At 41.0% G+C, this 20,584-nt stretch overlaps 1 protein-coding gene across 1 annotated transcript in view; it reads right to left on the bottom strand.

Moving 5' to 3' along the window:
* The window catches only part of EYS (eyes shut homolog), a 1,023,158-nt gene that overhangs the window by 30,837 nt on the left and 971,737 nt on the right, over window positions 1-20,584 (bottom strand). Inside the window, 4 exon segments of the mRNA XM_068405393.1 lie at window positions 6,859-7,033; window positions 11,753-11,897; window positions 12,081-12,247; window positions 19,700-19,882. Of these exon segments, the coding sequence (XP_068261494.1) occupies window positions 6,859-7,033; window positions 11,753-11,897; window positions 12,081-12,247; window positions 19,700-19,882 (670 nt within the window).

Raw genomic sequence — 20,584 nt, 5'->3', positions numbered from 1 at the left:
GCGATGTGAGCAGGTAGATGATCTGCTCGGCTGAGTGGCACAGCTGCAAAGCCAGGTTGAAAGGCTTCAAGCCGAAGTAGAAAGGCTTAGGAGCATTTGGGAGGCTGAAATGGAGATAGACTGGTGGAGCCAGGCTCTGCCTTCCCTGCAACAAAAATGGGAGCACCTGCTGGAGAGCTCCCAGGATCGAGGGAGCCCTGTACTCTGCCCCTCTCAGGTGGAAAACGATAACCTAGAGGAGAGGAGTGAGTGGAGGCAAGTCTATGGCCTTGGCAAAAGGCGAGTGTCCTCCTTGCCTACCTTGCCTCCACAGGTGCCTCTGAGCAATAGATATGAAGCCCTAGTGGAATACAGCCGGTCCAATGGGGATGTGGTGGAGAGGCAACCTATATCAGAGGTCCCACCACAGTCAGAAAAACCTGACAGGCGTATAGCTACCTCCTCCACAAGGAAGAAGAGAAGAGTTTTAGTGGTTGGAGACTCCTTCCTAAAGGGATCTGAGGGCCCAATATGCAGAGCTGACCCCCATCACAGGGAGGTCTGCAGCCTGCCTGGAGCCCGAATCAGGGATATCACCAGGCAACTCCCCAACCTGGTGAAGGCCACAGACTACTACCCCCTGCTGATCTTCCAGACAGGTGGGGAAGAAGCTGCATCCTGTAGTCTGAGGGGGGTGAAGAAAGACTACAAGGCCCTAGGACGGTTGGTGAAAGAGTCTGGGGCACAAGTTGTTTTCTCCTCCCTCCTTCCATTTTCAGGTGATGACGTGGGATGGAATAGTAGGATTCTCTCTATTAACGCCTGGCTACGAGACTGGTGCTACAGGCAGGGCTTTGGCTTCTTTGATAATGGCTGGTTTTATAAGACACCAGGCGTGACGGTAATACATGGGAAAGGTTTATGTCGTAGGGGCAAAAGGGTTCTGGGACGGGAATTAGCAGGGCTCATTCGGAGAGCTTTAAACTAGATTCGAATGGGGATGGGGTAGTATCTGGGCTTGCACCACTGGGGCAACGCTCTAGTGTTGAGGTAGACCAGGAGGCCTCCCATCCCCCTAGGGTGAAATCGGTGTGCTCAGCTCGCTCCCTGAAATGCCTGTACACCAATGCACGCAGCATGGGGAATAAGCAGGAGGAGTTGGAAATCCGTGTTCGGTCGGGGGGCTATGATTTAATGGCAATTACAGAGACTTGGTGGGACGCCTCGCATGACTGGAATGTGGTCATGGATGGCTATGTCTTGTTCAGGAAAGACAGGCCACTAAGGAGAGGTGGTGGAGTTGCTCTTTATGTGAGTGAGCAGCTAGAATGTATTGAGTTCTGTCCAGGGGCGGATCAGGAGCGAGTTGAGAGTTTGTGGGTGCGAATTAAGGGGCAGGCTGGCAGGGGTGATACTGTTGTGGGTGTCTATTACAGGCCACCGGATCAGGATGAGGAGGGTGATGAGGCCTTCTACAGGCAGCTGAGAGCAGTCTCGCAATTACAGGGCCTGGTTGTCATGGGGGATTTCAACTACCCTGATATTTGCTGGGAGGCCTACTCAGCCAGCCATCCTCAGTCCAGGAGGTTCCTCCAGTGCATTGATGATAACTTTCTGATGCAAATGGTGGATGAGCCAACTAGGAGAGGAGTGCTGCTGGATCTTATCCTCACTAACAAGGAGGGTCTGGTTGAAGTGGTGAAGGTTGAGGGCAGCCTTGGTTGTAGTGACCATGAGATGGTAGAGTTCAGGATCTCATGTGGCAGGAACAGAATAGCTAGCAGAATCACAACCCTGGACTTCAGGAGGGCCAACTTTGGCCTTTTCAAGCAATTGCTAGGGGAAATCCCATGGGACAGGGTACTAGAAGGTAAGGGGGCTCAAGATAGTTGGTTAGCATTCAAGGGCTGCTTCTTCCGAGCTCAAGATCAGAGCATCCCAACAGGTAGGAAGTCAAGGAAGGGTACCAGGAGACCTGCATGGTTAAACAGGGAACTGCTGGGCAAACTCAAGTGGAAGAAGAGGGTGTACAGATCATGGAAGGAGGGGCTGGCCACTTGGGAGGAATATAAGTCTGTTGTCAGAGGATGTAGGGAGGCAACTGGGAAAGCTAAGGCCTCCTTGGAATTAAACCTTGCAAGAGAGGTCAAGGACAACAGAAAGGGCTTCTTCAAATACATTGCAGGTAAAGCCAACACTAGAGGCAATGTAGGCCCACTGATGAATGAGGTGGGGGCCCTGGAGACAGAGGATAAAAAGAAGGCGGAGTTACTGAATGCCTTCTTTGCCTCTGTCTATACTGCTGGAGGCTGTCCTGAGGAGCCCCGGACCCCTGAGGCCTCAGAAGAAGTCAGGATAGAGGAGGAGTCTGTCTTGGTTGATGAGGGCTGGGTCAGGGACCAATTAAGCAATATGGACGTCCACAAATCCATGGGCCCTGATGGGATGCACCCGCGGGTGCTGAGGGAGCTGGCGGAAGTCATTGCTAGGCCACTCTCCATCATCTTTGCTAAGTCGTGGGCAATGGGAGAGGTGCCTGAGGACTGGAGGAAAGCGAATGTCACTCCAGTCTTCAAAAAGGGCAAGAAGGAGGACCCGGGTAACTATAGACCGGTCAGCCTCACCTCCATCCCCGGAAAGGTAATGGAACAACTTGTTCTTGGTGCTGTCTCTAGGCACATCAAGGATAGGAGGATCGTTAGGGGCACTCAGCATGGCTTCACCAAGGGGAAGTCATGCTTAACCAACTTGATAGCCTTTTGTGAGGACGTAACCAGGTGGATAGATGATGGTAAAGCTGTGGATGTGGTCTATCTCGATTTCAGTAAAGCGTTTGACAAGGTCTCCCACAGCATCCTCGCAGCTAAACTGGGGAAGTGTGGTCTGGATGATCGGGTAGTGAGGTGGATTGTGAACTGGCTGAAGGAAAGAAGCCAGAGAGTACTGGTCAATGGGACAGAGTCCAGTTGGAGGTCTGTGTCTAGCGGAGTCCCTCAAGGGTCGGTACTGGGACCAGTACTATTCAATATATTCATTAATGACTTGGATGAGTGAATAGAGTGCACTGTCAGCAAGTTCGCTGATGACACAAAACTGGGAGGAGTGGCTGACACAACGGAAGGCTGCGCAGCCATTCAGAGAGACCTGGACAGGCTGGAGAGTTGGGCGGGGAGAAATTTAATGAAATATAACAAGGGCAAGTGTAGAGTCCTGCATCTGGGCAAGAACAACCCCATGTACCAGTACAAGTTGGGGGCAGACCTGTTGGAGACCAGCGGAGGGGAAAGGGACCTGGGGGTCCTAGTGGACAGCAGGATGACCATGAGCCAGCAGTGTGCCCTTGTGGCCAAGAAGGCCAATGGCATCCTGGGGTGTATTAGAAGGGGTGTGGTTAGCAGGTCAAGAGAGGTTCTCCTCCCCCTCTACTCTGCCCTGGTGAGGCCGCATCTGGAATATTGTGTCCAGTTCTGGGCCCCTCAGTTCAAGAAGGACAGGGAACTGCTAGAGAGAGTCCAGCGCAGAGCCACGAAGATGATTAAGGGGGTGGAACATCTCCCTTATGAGGAGAGGCTGAGGGAGCTGGGTCTCTTTAGCTTAGAGAAGAGGAGACTGAGGGGTGACCTCATTAATGTTTATAAATATGTAAAGGGCAAGTGTCATGAGGATGGAGCCAGGCTCTTCTCAGTGGCATCCCTTGACAGGACAAGGGGCAATGGGTGCAAGCTGGAGCACAGGAGGTTCCACATAAATATGAGGAACAACTTCTTTACGGTGAGGGTGACCGAACACTGGACCAGGCTGCCCAGAGAGGTTGTGGAGTCTCCTTCTCTGGAGACATTCAAAACCCGCCTGGACGCATTCCTGTGTGATATGGTCTAGGCAATCCTGCTCTGGCAGGGGGATTGGACTAGATGATCTTTCGAGGTCCCTTCCAATCCCTAACATTCTGTGATTCTGTGATTCTGTGATTCTGTACACGCATGCATATATACATAGTCTGTGAAGACCTAACTGTCCTGAAATATGAGGAGAGGAATATAATTCAGTAGTAGGTCACTACAAATTAAAAACAAATGAAAAAACAAAACACAGAAAAAACAAATTACACCCCCTCGAAGCTTAGAACGATCCCTAAACAAATCTGGAATACAAGTTATGAAACTATAACGATGAAAAAGAATTTTGCCTTTAATATCAAGCTTCCAATGTAGCTATGTCACCAGCTGCCACTCTAGCCTGCCACCTGCTTTCCAAATGCTCTCTAGATCTTGCTGGTGATGGCTCTGCTACAGACATGAAGATGACTTGGCATGGCTAGGTAAGTTGCTGAAGCAAGGATTTAGGGTGGTGTAGGTGGGCAGATGGGAGTGGCGTGCTTCAGTCCACATTTCGGATGTTTATTTTTCTTGCAGTTTTGGTTTTGTATCTCCTCTAATAAGCTCATAAGTGAAGAGTGCCCTTCTCCTTTCTTGTTCCTCAGAAAGATCAAACACTCTGAATGTCAAGGGTTTAACAGTTCTGTAAGTATCCTGCAAAGTTCAATAGTTGGGACATACTGTAGCACAATCATTGGAAAGCAATCCCAAATTGTATCTTTCAAAGCATTTCCTTCATTACTGTATTTAAGAGAATATAAATAGGCTTATAAGGGAAATGGGGAAGGAACTGCATGCTGCACCTCAGGGGTAAATTTTCCAAATTTTAGTACAGCCTTACTAGCCTTAGAAGCACTACTTTTGTACAGTTTTTCTTACAGTTGATGACTTGTCTCAGGGGCAGCAAAACCAATTACCATATAATTCTCTCTCCAGCACACAGTAGATTGTTTTTAGCTTGACAGGTATGTAAACTTTTCTTTGTAGCACACAGAAGGACAGGTCTTTGTTGTTTTGAAGAAGAATCATACACAGAGGCTCCACAGTGCAAAGCCTGTATTTTTCTTCTTATCTGTCTTACTGTCTGCAGTGTTTTCAGTCAGTGTCATCAGATGTTTTAAATCAGCACTTTTATCTATTTTTTAAAAAATTATGCAAATACGTGTAAATGAATGAACACATGTGGAAGCACATGAGGGGAAGCAAGTATAGTTAATCTTGGCAGACACTTTAAAAATCAAAAGTGCTCCTCAGCAAAGGTTTTACAGCTCAGTTACAAAGTGTTTGAAACCAAGATTTGCTACAATGGAAGTGTTGACACACAACAGCAATTTGGAACTGCAAATGTACTTCCTTCTTGTATGCTTTACAGTCTGGACACTAAGATCCATCTACACTTAGTGATAAGGCATGAAAGACCATAGACTTGTCTTCTGGGCCAGCTGTCCTCACCACCACTTATTATCCCATAGATCACAGAATCATAGAATTGTTTTGGTTGGAAAGGGCCTTTAAGATCTTCAAGTCCAACCGTTAACCTAGCACTGCCAAGTCCACCACTAAACTATGTCCCTAAGCACCACATCTACACATCTTTTAAATACCTCCAGGGATGGTGACTCAACCACTTCCCTGGGCAGCCTGTTCCAGTGCTTGACAATCCTTTCAGTGAAGAAATTTTTCCTAATATACAATCTAAACCTCCCCTGACACAACTTGAGGCCATATCTTCTTGTCCTATCACTTGTTACTTGGGAGAAGAGACTGACATCCTCCTTGCTACAACCTCCTTTCAGGTAGTTGTAGAGAGCGATAAGGTCTCCCCTGAGCCTCCTTTTCTCTAGATTAAACAATCCCAGTTCCCTCAGCCGCTCCTCATAAGACTTGTGCTCTAGACTCTTCACCAGCTTCGTTGCCCTTCTTTGGACTCAACTCCAGCACCTCAACATCTTTCTTGTAATGAGGGGCCCAAAACTGAACACAGTATTTGAGGTGTGGCCTCACCAGTGCCGAGTACAGGGGGACAATCACTTCTCTAGTCCTGCTGGACACACTATTTCTGATACAAGCCAGGATGCTGTTGGCCTTCTTGGCACACTGCTGGCTCATATTCAGCTGGCTATTGATCAACACCCCCAGGTCCTTTTCCTCAAGGCAGCTAAGTGAACAGCTTATATGATGAACTGACCTAGTTTGAACAATTTTAACATGAGATCCTTACTAACACACCTTGTTTTGTTGTTTGAAATTAATTAAGAAGGTCTCACATGAGCAGGCCTGCTAGTGGATCTGGAAGGGCAATGGTGAATGAACACTTGAGAATGGCATGAAGAGTGAGCAGGGACGGTGCATTTTAGAGTCAGGAAAGTATCCACAGAAATCACAACTGGAGGCACAGAGAACTGTGTGTATTACGGAGAGACTGAGCAGGAGAGAAGGATGCACAAGTGCTAAGTAAGGGAGCTCCTAAGGATTTAAACTGTCTCAGAAATTTTTGATGTTGGGCAATCAGAGGTTTACTCCAGAAAGGGCTTCTTAGATGAGAATACTAATTTCCAGGAAACAGAAGTCACCTATTTTTGCCCCATCAGCCATATTCATACATGAAGACAGTCAAGCTCTCCTATTTGCTATTTGTTCTCTGCTAGCTAGGCTGCTCACTTAGTTTTTCAAAAATGTCTTTCTTACACATCTAGTTCTTCCCACACATTTCATAGTAAGTCTGGATGTCTGTGACTTCAGTGGAGCAGAACCATTCCATGGAATTTCTTTAAAAAGTTGCCCAGGAAGTGTCCTAACATAATTTTAATATTTTAGTTTTGATTTTATTAGCGTAAGATTGAAAATCTCTGTGTAACTGAATGAATCCTTTAGCAGTTTTCTGTCTTTCTTTCTAACAAAGTGATAGGCTCCTGGAGACTTCTGTTATCAAGATACTAAATTACCATAGTTATTAGTCTAGAGATCAGTCTATGCTGTAGTCCACAAAAGAAAATATACTTACTAAACAGTAGAGCCACTTTCTACGCACTTCCCACCATTTCTGCATTTTATTAAACTGCATGGGGAATCTTTACATTGTCCAACACTGCGACCGGAATTGGGGTGACCTTCTGGAGTCCCTGGTGATTTAAACTCTTGATTCATGTTGGTGCGAACTTGAACAGCAAAAATGCAACCTCAAAAATACAAAGAAAAAATAAATTAAGTTTAAAACAGATACAGGAAAGCAAAGCAAACCAAACAACAGGACAGTGTCAACTCTCAATGACTGGGTTCCACCAGAATGTCTTCAGTGGATGGGCAACCATACCACGTACATGAGCTCAAGGTATGCTGGCTACTTTCTGTTCAGGCAAATGAATGGATGATTGTGAGTTCCTTTATTTAACGATAGGTAAAACAACAGAAGTCATTTCTCAAGGAACAGACAGAATACAATGTGACTAGGTGCAATTTTGTGTTTACACACATGTGTTCTTACAGGATTGCATCTGTAACAGATAAAAACAGTCAAAAAATAACCCAGAAAAAAAGAACAGACACTAAGAAGTCTGTTTAATGTAACATATGTAAGAATCCAGAGAACAGTGACTAATATAATGCAGGTAGGGAATGTGGACTTGAATTTCCTTAGGCTGAAAAGGACCCCTTCAGGGAAAGACCCAGATTCTCCCTTTTTAAGTGAATGCTTCGGTTCCTGGTACATTTGGATCATGTCGTATATGACCACATGTTAAAGTAGGTGTATGCTGCTCCTTTAGGTCCTTAATCTCAGAAAATAATTCAAAAGTTTAACGTATACTAGTAAGGTAAACACTTCCAGGGCCTGTGACTTGGTCCTGTGGGCAAATGACCTGGTGTAGTCACAATTATGTTACCAAACTTTTATTACTTTTCAGAACAGTACAGTTGCATCCAGATGACTGATGGGGAATGGCCCCTAATTATGTTAAGTCCCTAAATACACCAAAGAATTGTTTGGAAAAACAATAGTTGCCACAGACCAAATATTTGTCAGGGACCATTGTAAGAATTTATTTGTAGAGATGATTGAATGCCAGTGCCTGGATCTATGCCCTGACATTCTTTTAATTTGCTAATACATTGATATCCTAAGTGAAAAGAGGAGCCAAAGCTTCAGAGTGAAGCAGAGATGTTCCCTACTTGCTACCTCCAGGCAGCTACTGCTTAGCCTGTGGGCTTTTTGGGGATTTGCTCTTCCTAGAGACTGCACAGGATGGTTAGCCTTATGAGTCTAACTTAAGTCATCAGTATTTCTGAATCACATTTCCAGATCCACGTGCTTATTTATGTACTGCAAAGTTGAAGATTATGACATATATTATATCTTTCTGGATCAAACCCTCAGTAACTTTTCAAAATATACCTGAACATCCAAGTGATTTAAAGTCACATTTAAAGGTAGTCTTAAGCACTTTTGAAATGTCATCCAGATCTATACATAAATATACACAATTTTAAACTAAAAATTGGTTTTTAAACCACTTTAGTTAAACCAGTACAGTAATGTATTTGGAAATGCTCATACCTTTCTAAACCTGATTTATACAATTTAGCTGAGATATGGTGAATTCCCACAGTGCTTGAAATCATGAGAACAGTAGGTATACAGCAGTGCATGCCAGAGGCTCTCTGCTTAATATTAAAATCTCCATATCATATCCTTTCCCTGCTCTTAATAGGAGTTTTTGCATGATTCACTGAAATCACATAAGAAAAAGACTTGCACCTGAAAGACACAATGAATGTCCAATTGCGGATTTTTTTTTTATATTTGAATAAACAGAACTACAAAATGTTTGTAATATGGAAAAGGCCTACATAAGAAAGCTACTTTTACTAACATTGTAGTTCTGTTTATATTGACACATAACCGGTAATTCAAAAACTCATATTAAGCAATTTAAAAATAACCTAGTTTGATGATTGCTTGCAATCTTTGTATTATTGCTTCTTTGCTTATAACAGTGTTGGGTTTAGGCCACCGCATGCTCGGTAAATCCTAACTAATGTTTCATCTGTTTGTCAGTAGCAGATAAAGCATGTTCTGTTCTCCTGAGTCTTGCTGGAGTGCTAAGAAAAAGCAGCCCAGAGCTCTGTGTAAACAATGGAAAGCACAGTGAGTACCCAAGAACTGGTAAGGTCATAATGGAAAATAAACTGGCATTTGTGTTGATGACTAATTTAACTGTACCAGCAGAACATCTAGGGCAGAAACAGTTGTTGAGCATTGTAAACAAAGCATATAGTAGGTACAAGAGGTTTTTGGCCCAGCTTTATGAGTTCAACTGAATTTTTCATTTAATTTTCTTATTTCTTCTAATTCTTAGTCAGTGGGATGCAGATGAAGGACTCAGAGCAGCAATTTGAGCCTATTGTAGCAAGCGCTATACAACCTTCTGCAGAGGGATCAGCTGATGAATGCGCCGCCTTTCTGACCTGAATTCCCTTTGCTCTGGCAGTTCTGGACCTCTTTTAATGACAGACTGCCAACTATTCTGAATAGTGGAGAGGTTTTCTGACACAGCCAAGTTTGCAAGAGGAAGGTAAGTTTCTGAATTAGTGAGTTAAACTTGGTTTGATCCTGAAGATCAGAGTTTAACGCAAGTAAGCTGAAATCAGACACAAGACACTGCAATCACACAGGATATACTACCTTTTTGTTTGTAATCTTTTGTCTAGTGACTCCTTAGACCACACTTAGAGCTTTCTGTCAATGACTTTATTTACTCTCAATTTAATTTATAGCTTTTACCCCAATCAAGCAGAGCTCACAAACCACCAAAGAGCATGCAGGTAAGGGAGGAAATGGTCTGAAACAGTAGTTGTACAGAGTAAAAACCCTAAATGATTGCACACTGACATTGGGGACAGTTAGTCTGCAGCAGCATGGCTGACCTCAGTGTTTCTTGATCCAATAATGATTGCTTACAAAAGGAGAGGTACACTTTGGTATTAGAAGCAAAATGGTTTTAATAAATCATGTCTTTAAAACCAGCCAACTGCAGCTTTCCAAAAATCTGAGTGGTTTAATCAACTATGTGCTAGATAAATTTATCTTGACTGTCACTTCCAGAGTTTTTCTGTGGGCTCCCTATAGCCGCAGATTGGCTGGAGTAAAATGGTTCAAAATTTTCTGTTATGTTAGTGGTATTGTAGTTCTCATTCTGTAGAAGGGTTATGGAGATTTATTTCTGATCCTGAGGATCCCGAGTGCTGAAACTGGGGAGATTTCTGAGTCAGAAAAACAAATGAGATGCTGACTGCACAAGAGAATGTCGTAGGAAATTGGTCATAGGGAAGCATAGCTTCCTTGAAAGTCAATATGCTCTGGAGAACAGAGACAAGCTGCTGCTGGGAACTGGAGCATGGAATGAATTAGCAAGTATAGTAGACTTAATACTGTGAAAGATGGGGACAAAGAGAAAACCGTTTATGTGCTACACATTTGACAAAACTCTGAGGCAGAGACTTCTTTTTAAACAGTAAGAAAAAATCAATAAACAGGACGGTAACTAACACTATATGAGCTTTGAAATATTTTTTATTTTTTGGAAGAATATTCATTCTGCATTTGTAGAAATTTCGCCATACCAATACAGTTGCAACATGAGGAACCTGTAAAACTGGCAAAAGTTTGCAGTTAAAGTGAAGCTCCAGAGATTCCTCTTGGTCACCCCTAACATTAACATGTCTACAAAAAAAGCCAGAAATACTTCACAAATATTTACACTATTAAAATACTTGCATAGACATTATGTTTTATGATATGCCAATTTGCAAGCTGTTAAAAAGCTATGAAAAGTGTAACTATTCAACCATTACTTCCTGACAAGATGGAGACAGACGAAATGTTAATTCATATGACTTTCTGAGTGAAAAGTTGATTGCAGCGTAAGAAACTTTGATTTGGAGGAAGTTTCAGTGTAAGAAGAAAAAGTAAGGTGATGCCTGGAAAAGAGGCAGTTACATGGTCTTAGGGGAAATGGAGTGCAGTAGTGTATGAAAGTGAATTTTATTGTTATGTTTGCCTTTCATAATGTGTCCCCAATTTTATAATTGAGAAATCAAATTTTGTTCTGCTAAGGCAAAATGTTTTATTTTCATTTGAAAGGCTTTCCAGTGCTCAAAATAAACTGAAATTTACCTCACAAATATTGAGCACATTATTTCTATGGAAGTAAGGAATGTAAAAAAGAAGTGTTGTGAACAAATCCTTTGCCTCATTGCTGATCCAACTGGTAGGAGTTGAGTTAAGATTTCCACAGAGCTGCAAATATCAGTTTCGAGGTAGGAATTATTATCTGTTAGATATTAGATAATAGCTGAAATATTCCTAACAGGAATTACTTAAGTCCTGCGTAGACACCTAGATCATGATGTCAGGAAAAAATCAGATTTCATGATGTCCTATCAGAAAGAAGCTTTCAGCGTAAAAACTATTACCCAAACCAGCACTGCCAGTGACAATTACAGAATTACAGAATCAATCAGGTTGGAAGAGACCTCTGGGATCATCGACTCCAACCATTGCCAATGGTCAGAGCGAGCTGGGAGAAGAATCTATACTTTACTGCAGAGAAAGAAAGCCCCTTTGGAGCGATGATGTAGAACAGGGACAGATGAGAAAAAATACCATGGCAAACTTCCATTTTTATTAGAAACAGATAGTATTAAAAATATTTAGCAAAGCCTCTCTTTGCATCATGTTTCTTAGTTCTCGTAGTGAAATAATGAAAAAGCCACAGGAATCTCAGCCGAGGAGATTCTAGTTTGTTTCCTTGTAAAACACAGATTTTAGATCTTTATTTCACAGGCAACTGAAACAATCTGATGCATGTTTTAAAAGGAATTGAAAACAGTACAATCTTTACCTTGAAAGCTGTTCTTAAATCTGGATCCCTTTGGTAGGAGTTCTGGAGTATACTCTTGATAGCCTCCTAAATAAAACTGACTGAAGACATTGAGTCCAACCAGTCTCCCAGGAGAAGTGGCAGTTTTATTCGTCTGATCATCCACCTTTCAATGAAACATTTATATTTGTTACAACAACAGAATTTACCTTATTTAGGAACTTCTAATGAACACAGTCCTCCAAACTTAACAGGGAAACAGAAGTAATTTTTAAACTTTCCATATAAAATGTGAAAAAAAGAACCCTTTCATCTAAAAGCTATCCTTCTAAAGGAAGTAATTTCTTACCTTCAGCCAGCCTTCTTGGAGATATCTACCAAGATGGATGACATGAATATTGAGTTTCAGATCAAGTGGTTTACTAATGATTGTTGCCGTGCCAGAACCTAGATTGTAGCTGTATACTACTCTGCCATGACGGAGGCCTAACACCAAGAAATCATCTCCATTCAGACCTGAAAAGACAAAAATAGAATAACTACTTATTCCAGGATTTAGTGAATACTGATACATAAAATATTCTCCAAATCCACTGAAAATATATCAGTTTAGGAAAATTTTAGCCAGGAAGGTCTTAAGTTGTATATATATTTTTAATATTCTCTAACTTGTATACTATTTCCAGTATTCTTGTGGATTTAAAATAGAAACCGCAGAGATGTTGAACATATTTACATGCTTTTTGAAGGAAGTTCTTTTTCACACTAGAGTAGGTAAGTGATATCTGCAAAACCTATTGAGCCTGGTGGATTCAGCAGTCATCGCTGTTCCCTTCCCCAGCAACATGAATAAATTTTCAGCTTCCTTCAAAATCTTAAAAAAAGGCAAACTGAAATTCCCAGTTCCATGTGAGAATAGCCCATGTTTTAATTATATTCTGGCATGCTTTCAGCTTTCATGGTGGGCACTTTAACAGCCTCAAAACTTGACGGCATCTGCTGCTACGAGGTAAGGGGACCAACAGGGATATGGGCCTGATGAAGCTCTAGCAGCTTCTAACAAGCCAGTCAGCTGCCCTTGACCCAAGAGTGCCTGGAGACTTTATTGCAGCTGCCCCTGATTAGGAAGGCTCTAGAGTATTTGTTACTGAAGTTTCTCTGGTCGGAACAGCTGTATGCTTTAATTCTCTGAAGTCTTCTTTCAGGTTAGAATTAATTCCTTTGCAAACATGCAGTAAATGATTTAATTTCTTTATATTTAGGACTACATGCCATAAGTGTAATCTGTGCTTTTCAGTACTATACTATAAAATCTCATTTGAAAGATTTTAAGTCTGACATAAAGCCTGTAAGAATTCAATTCCTTGACCAGTTCCCGATCACGCAAGTAAACGGATTTTTACACTGACATCTTTGAAGAGAATTCAATCCCTCTTCTCATGTATGCAAGAGTGGAACCACTATTAGTTAGAGAAAACATGACCAATTTGTTTCTTTTTACAAACCCCATCCTTTCTTTGGCATGTACTCTTGGTATGGTAAAAGAACTGGGATAAAAACAATGGTAAAAGGGAAGAAAGTTCTCAGTCTTGGATTAGGATTTGCTGTATTGAAATTCAAAGCCATCAATTTCTTTTTACAACTCTCATGTGAATTCAAGCAATTCAGTGCTCAATTTCATGCCTGTAAACTGTTTTATTTGATATTTTCCTCTGTTTTCATATGGCTATCTTATTTTTTATTCATTTGAGGGAGGGTCTCTCATCTGTTCTTTCAGTGTCATATGGTGGCCCTCATTTCAAATGTGTGTCTTGATGCCTCGGCCCCAAGCACATGGGGAGTTTGCTTTATTTGCAAAAGACAAAGTGGGCTTTTCCCCACAAGAAGCAATGATGCGTATATCTCATCCTCCCACCAAAGCTCTGCATACTGCTGGTTCATGGCCCAAACTGCCATATTCCCCTTATCTCACATGCAGCATTAGCAATGCAGGGAGAGGGAGGGAACAGTAACCTGCTTTTTCTATACAGAAGTTTGATTTTTCTATACAGTTACTATTTTGATGAAACATGAGTATACATAAAAAGAAAAGATTATTCCAAAGAATTTGAATACACAGCCTCTGTACAAAATGTGCAGTTAAATTCAGTTGAACAAAACACAAACACTGTTCATTTTTATTACGATGATTTGTTCATGACTGAATGAAACCCCATTGCCTTCAGTCACGCTGGCACATTACCAGTGAAGGACTTCCAAACTGTAAATAACAATTTTTTTTAATCATTACAAAGTTGCTATTTTCAGCAGTGTCCACAATGTACTTATGTGATTTGGCCTGCAAAACTAGGGGAGGCACATTAAAGACAAAGTGTTATTTAAAATACTGTGTAAATTTTTAAAATGCTTTCTTGGAAATGAAGTACATAAGAGAAATGCAACAGTGTCAGCACTCTACAAAATTGACCTGATTATGAAGATAACATTAATTAATAGTCTGCATAAATGAGACAGCTTTTAACTGTTCTGTTGTTTTTTGATTCTTTTGTCTTACTCCTTGTCCATACCAAGAATGGAAAGGAAAACAGACTCAAGTAGGTTTCAAAGAAATCAGGCCATATTAAATTCACATTTTTTTGTTGACTTCTGATCCACTTATTTAGGGATTCAATAACGGTTGATTTCTACTTATGCATTAGTCTTACAATAGTATCTTTTTATTGACTTAGTTTTTCTTACCCTAATATAACTGCAAATAGAATCAGATCCCAAATGTTTTAACATTTTCTACTTTCAAGGTTATAAGTTAAGTGACTTTAAATATTTTAGCTATGAAAACCAATGGTGGTTATTTTGTAGAGTATACACTAATAGAATTTTTTGGGGAGGAAAAATTTCCTTCTTTTTCTGCTTTTGTATCTGTTATTAGCTCTAGACTATTTGTTACTGAAGTTTCTCTGGTTAGAATAGCTTTAATTCTCTGAAATCTTCTTAAACTTTCAGTTTGGAACTAATTTCTTCAAAAATTTGAAGTAAATAATTTCTTTACTTTTAGGACTACATATGCTGTCATTGGCAGAAATCCTTCAAAAGAAAGTTGTTGGTTTTTTTTTTGCAGAGGGACAAGAGCAGTACCTTTTTACTGCAAGAGGGCAGCAAATGAAACTTGGAATTATCTGATTTACACTATTTTTTACTGTCTTGTATTCAAACCCTGCAGCTGTTGAAAAAGCACACTTTCATACATACCAGTTTTAAATGTCCTGCAATGTAGGGCTCTAGTTACATCCTTCAAAAATAATTTACACTGAGAGAAAATGTTTAGTATGTATAAATAATCTCTCACTTGCGTTGCAAACAGCACACACAGCAGCACTTTCCTCTTGTTAGAGGTATGCTCTTTGAAACCATTAGTGTTTTAGTGCTTTTAATTTTGAAGACCTTTATATTTACTGTTTTTCTATTTCCTGAAAATAATTTATTTCCAGTTAAGTGAGTAAAACAGGTTTCCTCCTTTCAGTCTTCTTTTTTTTTTTCTGTCTGATAATGAGCACATCCATATTTATACATTTACATATTTACCTCCTCTTCTTTCATAAGTAAAGCACTATACTTAGAAGTTTTGGAAAGGACAAGATTTGTTTATTCCAGTTTGAAAGCAATGGTAGTTAGCATGTATCCAGCCTGAATTGATCTAAAATTTGAAAAATCTTATTTTGGATTCAGACAGGAAGAAGCATTGGAATTTAGTAAATATGGGTCATTGTTTTACAGAAAATGGAGAAAAAAGCTGCCACACTTTTGCAGTACTGCTGTCTACATATTCACAGGGCAAGCAATACAGGTGGATTTGCTTTTGCTTTTACATTATTACTTCCACTTATAAAATAAGTACCAAAAACTATTTACATAAGCTTAACATATGTTAAGGCCCAACTTCACTCCTTTGCTCCCGACCCTTCTTCCCCGCAACACCAAGCTGTGCATGGGGGTGGGGGTCTGTGGTCAGCACATGGCGGTTTCTCTCTGCTGCTCCTTCCTCCTCACACCTTTCCTATGCTCCGGTGTGGGCTCTCCACGGGCTGCAGTTACTTCAGGGAACATCCATCTCCTCTTGCATGGTGTTCTCCTCAGGCAGCAGTGTTGGTAATCTGTTCCTCTGTGGAGGTGGTATGGAGCTCCTCCTTTTCCTCCTCCGCCTGCTCCTCTTCTGACCTTGTTTTCCCTCTGCTGTTTCTCACCCTTTTTGTTCCCTCCTCCTCCCTCTGTTGTGTTTTCTTCCTTTTCTTAAATATGTTTTCCCCGAGGTGCCACCACCGTGTCTGCAGGGCTGAGCTGTGCCCTGTGGTGGGTGTGTTGGAGCCAGCTGGAACCGTCTGTGTCCGGCTTGGGGCAGCCCCGGCCTCTCCTCACAAAGACCCCTGCAGCCCTCCCTGCCAGCACCTGGGCACCTGCACCCAGTGCACATACAGACAGTGGCAACTTTTGACCTGGCCTGTGGGGACAGATATTTTTCTAGTATTCTAACCCAAGCCAGGAGTCAGCCATAGCCCCGAGACCTAAAGAGGAGGACATGTCCACTATGATCAGGGGAAATTCAGAGTATTGTTAGTCTGACTGCTGTGAGAAGTTTGGTATTGAGTTATTAGAACAAGGGTGACTTTTCATTTACAAGATTTGTGGGGGTAAGAGGAAGATGATGTTATAGATCTCTGCATTAGACAACATTTGATGGTACCTCACAGAAGGTTAGCCATGACATCAGTGTCCGTGGTTTAGGCAGAGAAGATGGTGGAGGGGAATCAGGCAGGGTACTGCAAGAGAATGCTAACTATGAGAAATGGGATGAAACGGAGAAAGGGAAAAATGTAAACAGAATATTAAAAATACTTCCTTACAGCAAGATCACAGGCTGTGAAAAACCTCACGCTTCTCATGATGAGAGCGTTATTGCTTGATACTTGGTAAAAGTAAATTGTTAGAACAACAGCATCTCCTCTCGGTGAAATAAGCAAGGGTCACTTAGTAAGAAATACTGTTTTCTGGTAATTAAAACAGGAGTTACTCAGTCTCCCCAACTATTTAAGGAGAAAATTATTAAAACTACTACACAGCAATTTACCAGATGCCTCACTGTTGCTCAGCCTTCCCAACAGCTGGTGCTCTGCTGCCCACCCATCATTTGACATGGGGTTGCAGAAACGCGTTACTCCTGTATGGCAGCATTCATTAAAAAAATGATATGCAAAATAATAAAAAGTCAGGTTTCTGCCTAACAGCTACATAAGCTCAGAATGCTAGTATTCTGGCTAATAAAAATGACACCAGTAAGAACTTTTTTTACTCAGTTCAGCTAAATATGGTTGCAAGACCTACACTTCACAATGCTTTGACATTACAGGGTACACCCTGCAGTCAGCTTTATCGCAAATGAAAAGTAACAGGCTTAATTCTATCACAGATATGTAAACTGCCAAGCCATTCTAAGCTAACATGTTTTAGTTTGCATTGCAATAGACTAACAGTCTACCACAGGGAGAAAGGGGAAGAAGCCCCAGAGTGTACAGGAACTTAAGTAAAGAAATTTAACAGAAAACATAAAGAAATTTAACAGAAAACATGACCTAAGAAAATATCAAATGTATTAACATAGCAAATGAAGGATACCCTGCATCCTATCGATGTGATGTACTGCAGCTGTTTTGTGCAATATATATGTAACTGCATAAGCCCCCCCACCCCCCAACTGATTTTTAATAATGTAGTTTGGGACCTCACTATCTTGAAACTGCTAATAATTTCTCCTCTCTTTCATCTTCCTGAAGTATTAATTTTCTGATGCTGTTCAGCATAAGTGTAGGGTTCCCATAAGTCATGGGTCCTATCTGTCAAACTCATGTGATGTTTTGGATATGGCAAAGCATCTACTGTGGCAGTAGAGGCTTATATTTATGTACCTAAATCACTCTCCTCCTGTGATGGGTTTCAACCTAAAGACACATCACCAAACCTCCCTCCTAGGCTTCAACAATCCCATAGGACAGTTCCAAATTCAAAACTTAGCTCATGCTCTAATTGCAGAAACAATTAAGGTAAGAATAAGTAATATATTTCCTATGATCTATTAAGTATAAAGTAGTTTCTACACTGACTGCTTTAATTCTGCATTACCATTTCATTAAATTTTTCTCAACTTTCATCAATATTATGGGTCCTATGCTGACAGTAATGCTAAGATGGACAGAACACAAGAAGTATTACTATTTTACCCCATTTCAATGCTAAGGCCATGTTAGCCTGCCACAGTGGGGTGCTGTGAAGAGATACCTAAAGTATTGCTAAAATCTTAGTACAAATGTTGTACTAAGTAGTTTTATATAACATGTATACAGTAGATTTATATAACCTGCCTTTCAGCTGTGTTAATCAGACCAAGTTGAATACTTCACTATACAGATTGTAGTACAACTTATTTGTAGCTAGCTTGGGTTAACTTGGATTGAGTGATTTCAGGGGTTAGGGTCTCATATGTTACACAAAAACCATAGAGTTCAATTCTGATTGCCACAGGGTTGGATTTCAGTGTTGAGAGTCTTGTGGGCCATGGAAGTGCAGCCACCGTGACAACAGCAGCAATTCATGGCTGCTCCTGCGGCAGGTTGTTCGAGGACACAGGAAGAAGAAATGGCAGGGTGGCTGTGGCATGTTGGATGGATGGATTTATTTTCCAATAAAGTAAGTATCAGCAGAAGAAGATTTGAGGCAGCAACTCTCAAAACTGGGCACCAAATAAATGTAATCAATAATGAAATTTATGTTTATGACTGTCCTGGTTTGGCCTAAACCAGGCCAATTTTCTTTTCAGTGATTTTTACTTTCAGCTAAGTCTCTTCTAAGTAACTGCACTTTCTGAAACTATCTGCATGTTTTGCAGACAGTGTCTGCTTCTGGGACTGATAACGTTCAAAGTTTGTAGTTATCACTGAGGCACCGGTAGGGATGTTACGCAGAAAGGCTCTTGCTGTACTTATTCTTAGAGGAACCAAGGTCACTGCTAAATTCCTCACTGCTTACGAGTGAAGAGCCGAAGGGGGGGTCGCACCTACAGGGAGGAGTGGACAGGGCAGGTGACCCAAAATTGACCAGCAAAGGTATTCCATCCCATACACGTCATTCTCAGTAAAAAGTGTGGGGATCATGAGGGTTGTGGGTGGCACCTTCTGCTTGGGCTGCTTCTGCAGCTTGAGCCTTCGGGCAGCTTGAGCCTTCGGCCCTTTCTTCTCCCTTCTCGCCCTTCTGGTATGGCCGCTGTCCAAAGAGGACTCTGTCCGTTTTCCTGCTGCCCTCGACCCCAATCCGTGCATCCCTGAATCCAGTTCTTGACCATCGCTGGGCGCAGCCTGGGCCTTCCCAGAGCCTGCCCTGCAGTGCCGGTAGTGACGTGGCCGACATAGGGGAAGGTCGATCTTGGTTTTGTATATCTTTGTATATATTTGATTATTCCAATATTATTATTATACTCTTTTTCATTATTATAGTTTATTAAAACTGTTTTAACTTTCCAACCCGTAAGTCTCTCTCCTTTTTCCCTTTCCCTTTCCCTTCGGTGGAGGGGGAGGGTTAACAGAGAGTGTCTGCCACAGGTTTAACAGCCAGCCCAGCTTTAAACCGTGACAATGACTGAAAAGAGAACTTTAATCTCTGGTTTCCATTTATTTTGTTCAGAAATATACTACTTCAAGCATAATTACTGAAAGCAGTTATACTTCTCCTTAATGAAAAGAAACATTTATACAATCTGATTGTTTACTGTGTGTTTACAAAACAATAAAGTATTGAAGAGATTATTTTCCTCCTAATGAAATTATACCCTAAAAAGGATCAAGAAAAAGCTGTGTATATTTTTATCCTACTTGTTTAATGAATATTTGAAAGTCTGTAAGTATAGGTAATAAAAATAAAGCTTACCTTGGCCCTTCTGTCCAGTGAAAAAAATCAAGTTATCTTGTAAAGCTGAGTGGTGGTTTGCCAACTGAAATTTCAAGCGGAATTCATAGTAGAAGGTGATATTTGGAATCATGGAATAAGCTAGGAACGAGGTATAGCCGAAGACATCTGTGCCACTGAAACTAGGCTGGCTAATATTAATAGCTGGATTAAAAAAAAAAAATCTAATGTTAGGGCAAATTCTTTAACATATAGATTTTCAAGTTCTATTTAATAGACCATTTTAGAACTTAAAAAGTAATACATAATACTTATAATTTTATATGTTGTAATATTTTACACACATGGAGATACAGTTTGGCTTTCCTCTGAGTGTAACCTCTATTTTTCAGCTTTTGTAAATAGGTTTCTTTTACAACTGAATTATTGGCAACTACTGCCATCTCCTGGATTCTAGATAGCATTGTTACAAATAGAAGTACACTGCGATATTTACTCAAAACTCAGATAGACAAAAGAAAACATACAAAAACATTCTCCTGTTAAAAGAAATGCCATCTCTGACACGCATCTGAGTAAAAGCAAGTACAGGATGCGCTGAAGAGGTTAAGGAATAATAATTCTTCAAAGGCAGAGAAATAATAAAAAGAAACATCATAAAAGGATAAATTTGCAGCACAGTGAATAGGACCTACATGAATTATATTGTTCACATTATTTGCTCCATCATTTGAACTGTCTGAATATTCAGAAACTGAGTATCCAAAAATGTGTAATTTACAGTACTGACAAACTATTTAACATGTTTTTACTGTCATTTAGGTTCAATTTAATGAAAATTTCCTTTATGTTGGGCACTGACCAAGCAAAGCATGTAGCTTTTTCCAAAACACCTTTGCCAACTAT

The sequence above is a fragment of the Nyctibius grandis genome, chromosome 1 (genome assembly GCF_013368605.1).
Source record: "Nyctibius grandis isolate bNycGra1 chromosome 1, bNycGra1.pri, whole genome shotgun sequence".
Lineage (NCBI taxonomy): Eukaryota > Metazoa > Chordata > Aves > Nyctibiiformes > Nyctibiidae > Nyctibius > Nyctibius grandis.
The sequence above is the reverse complement of the archived record's forward strand: the minus strand, read 5'-3'. Positions and strand labels throughout refer to the sequence as shown.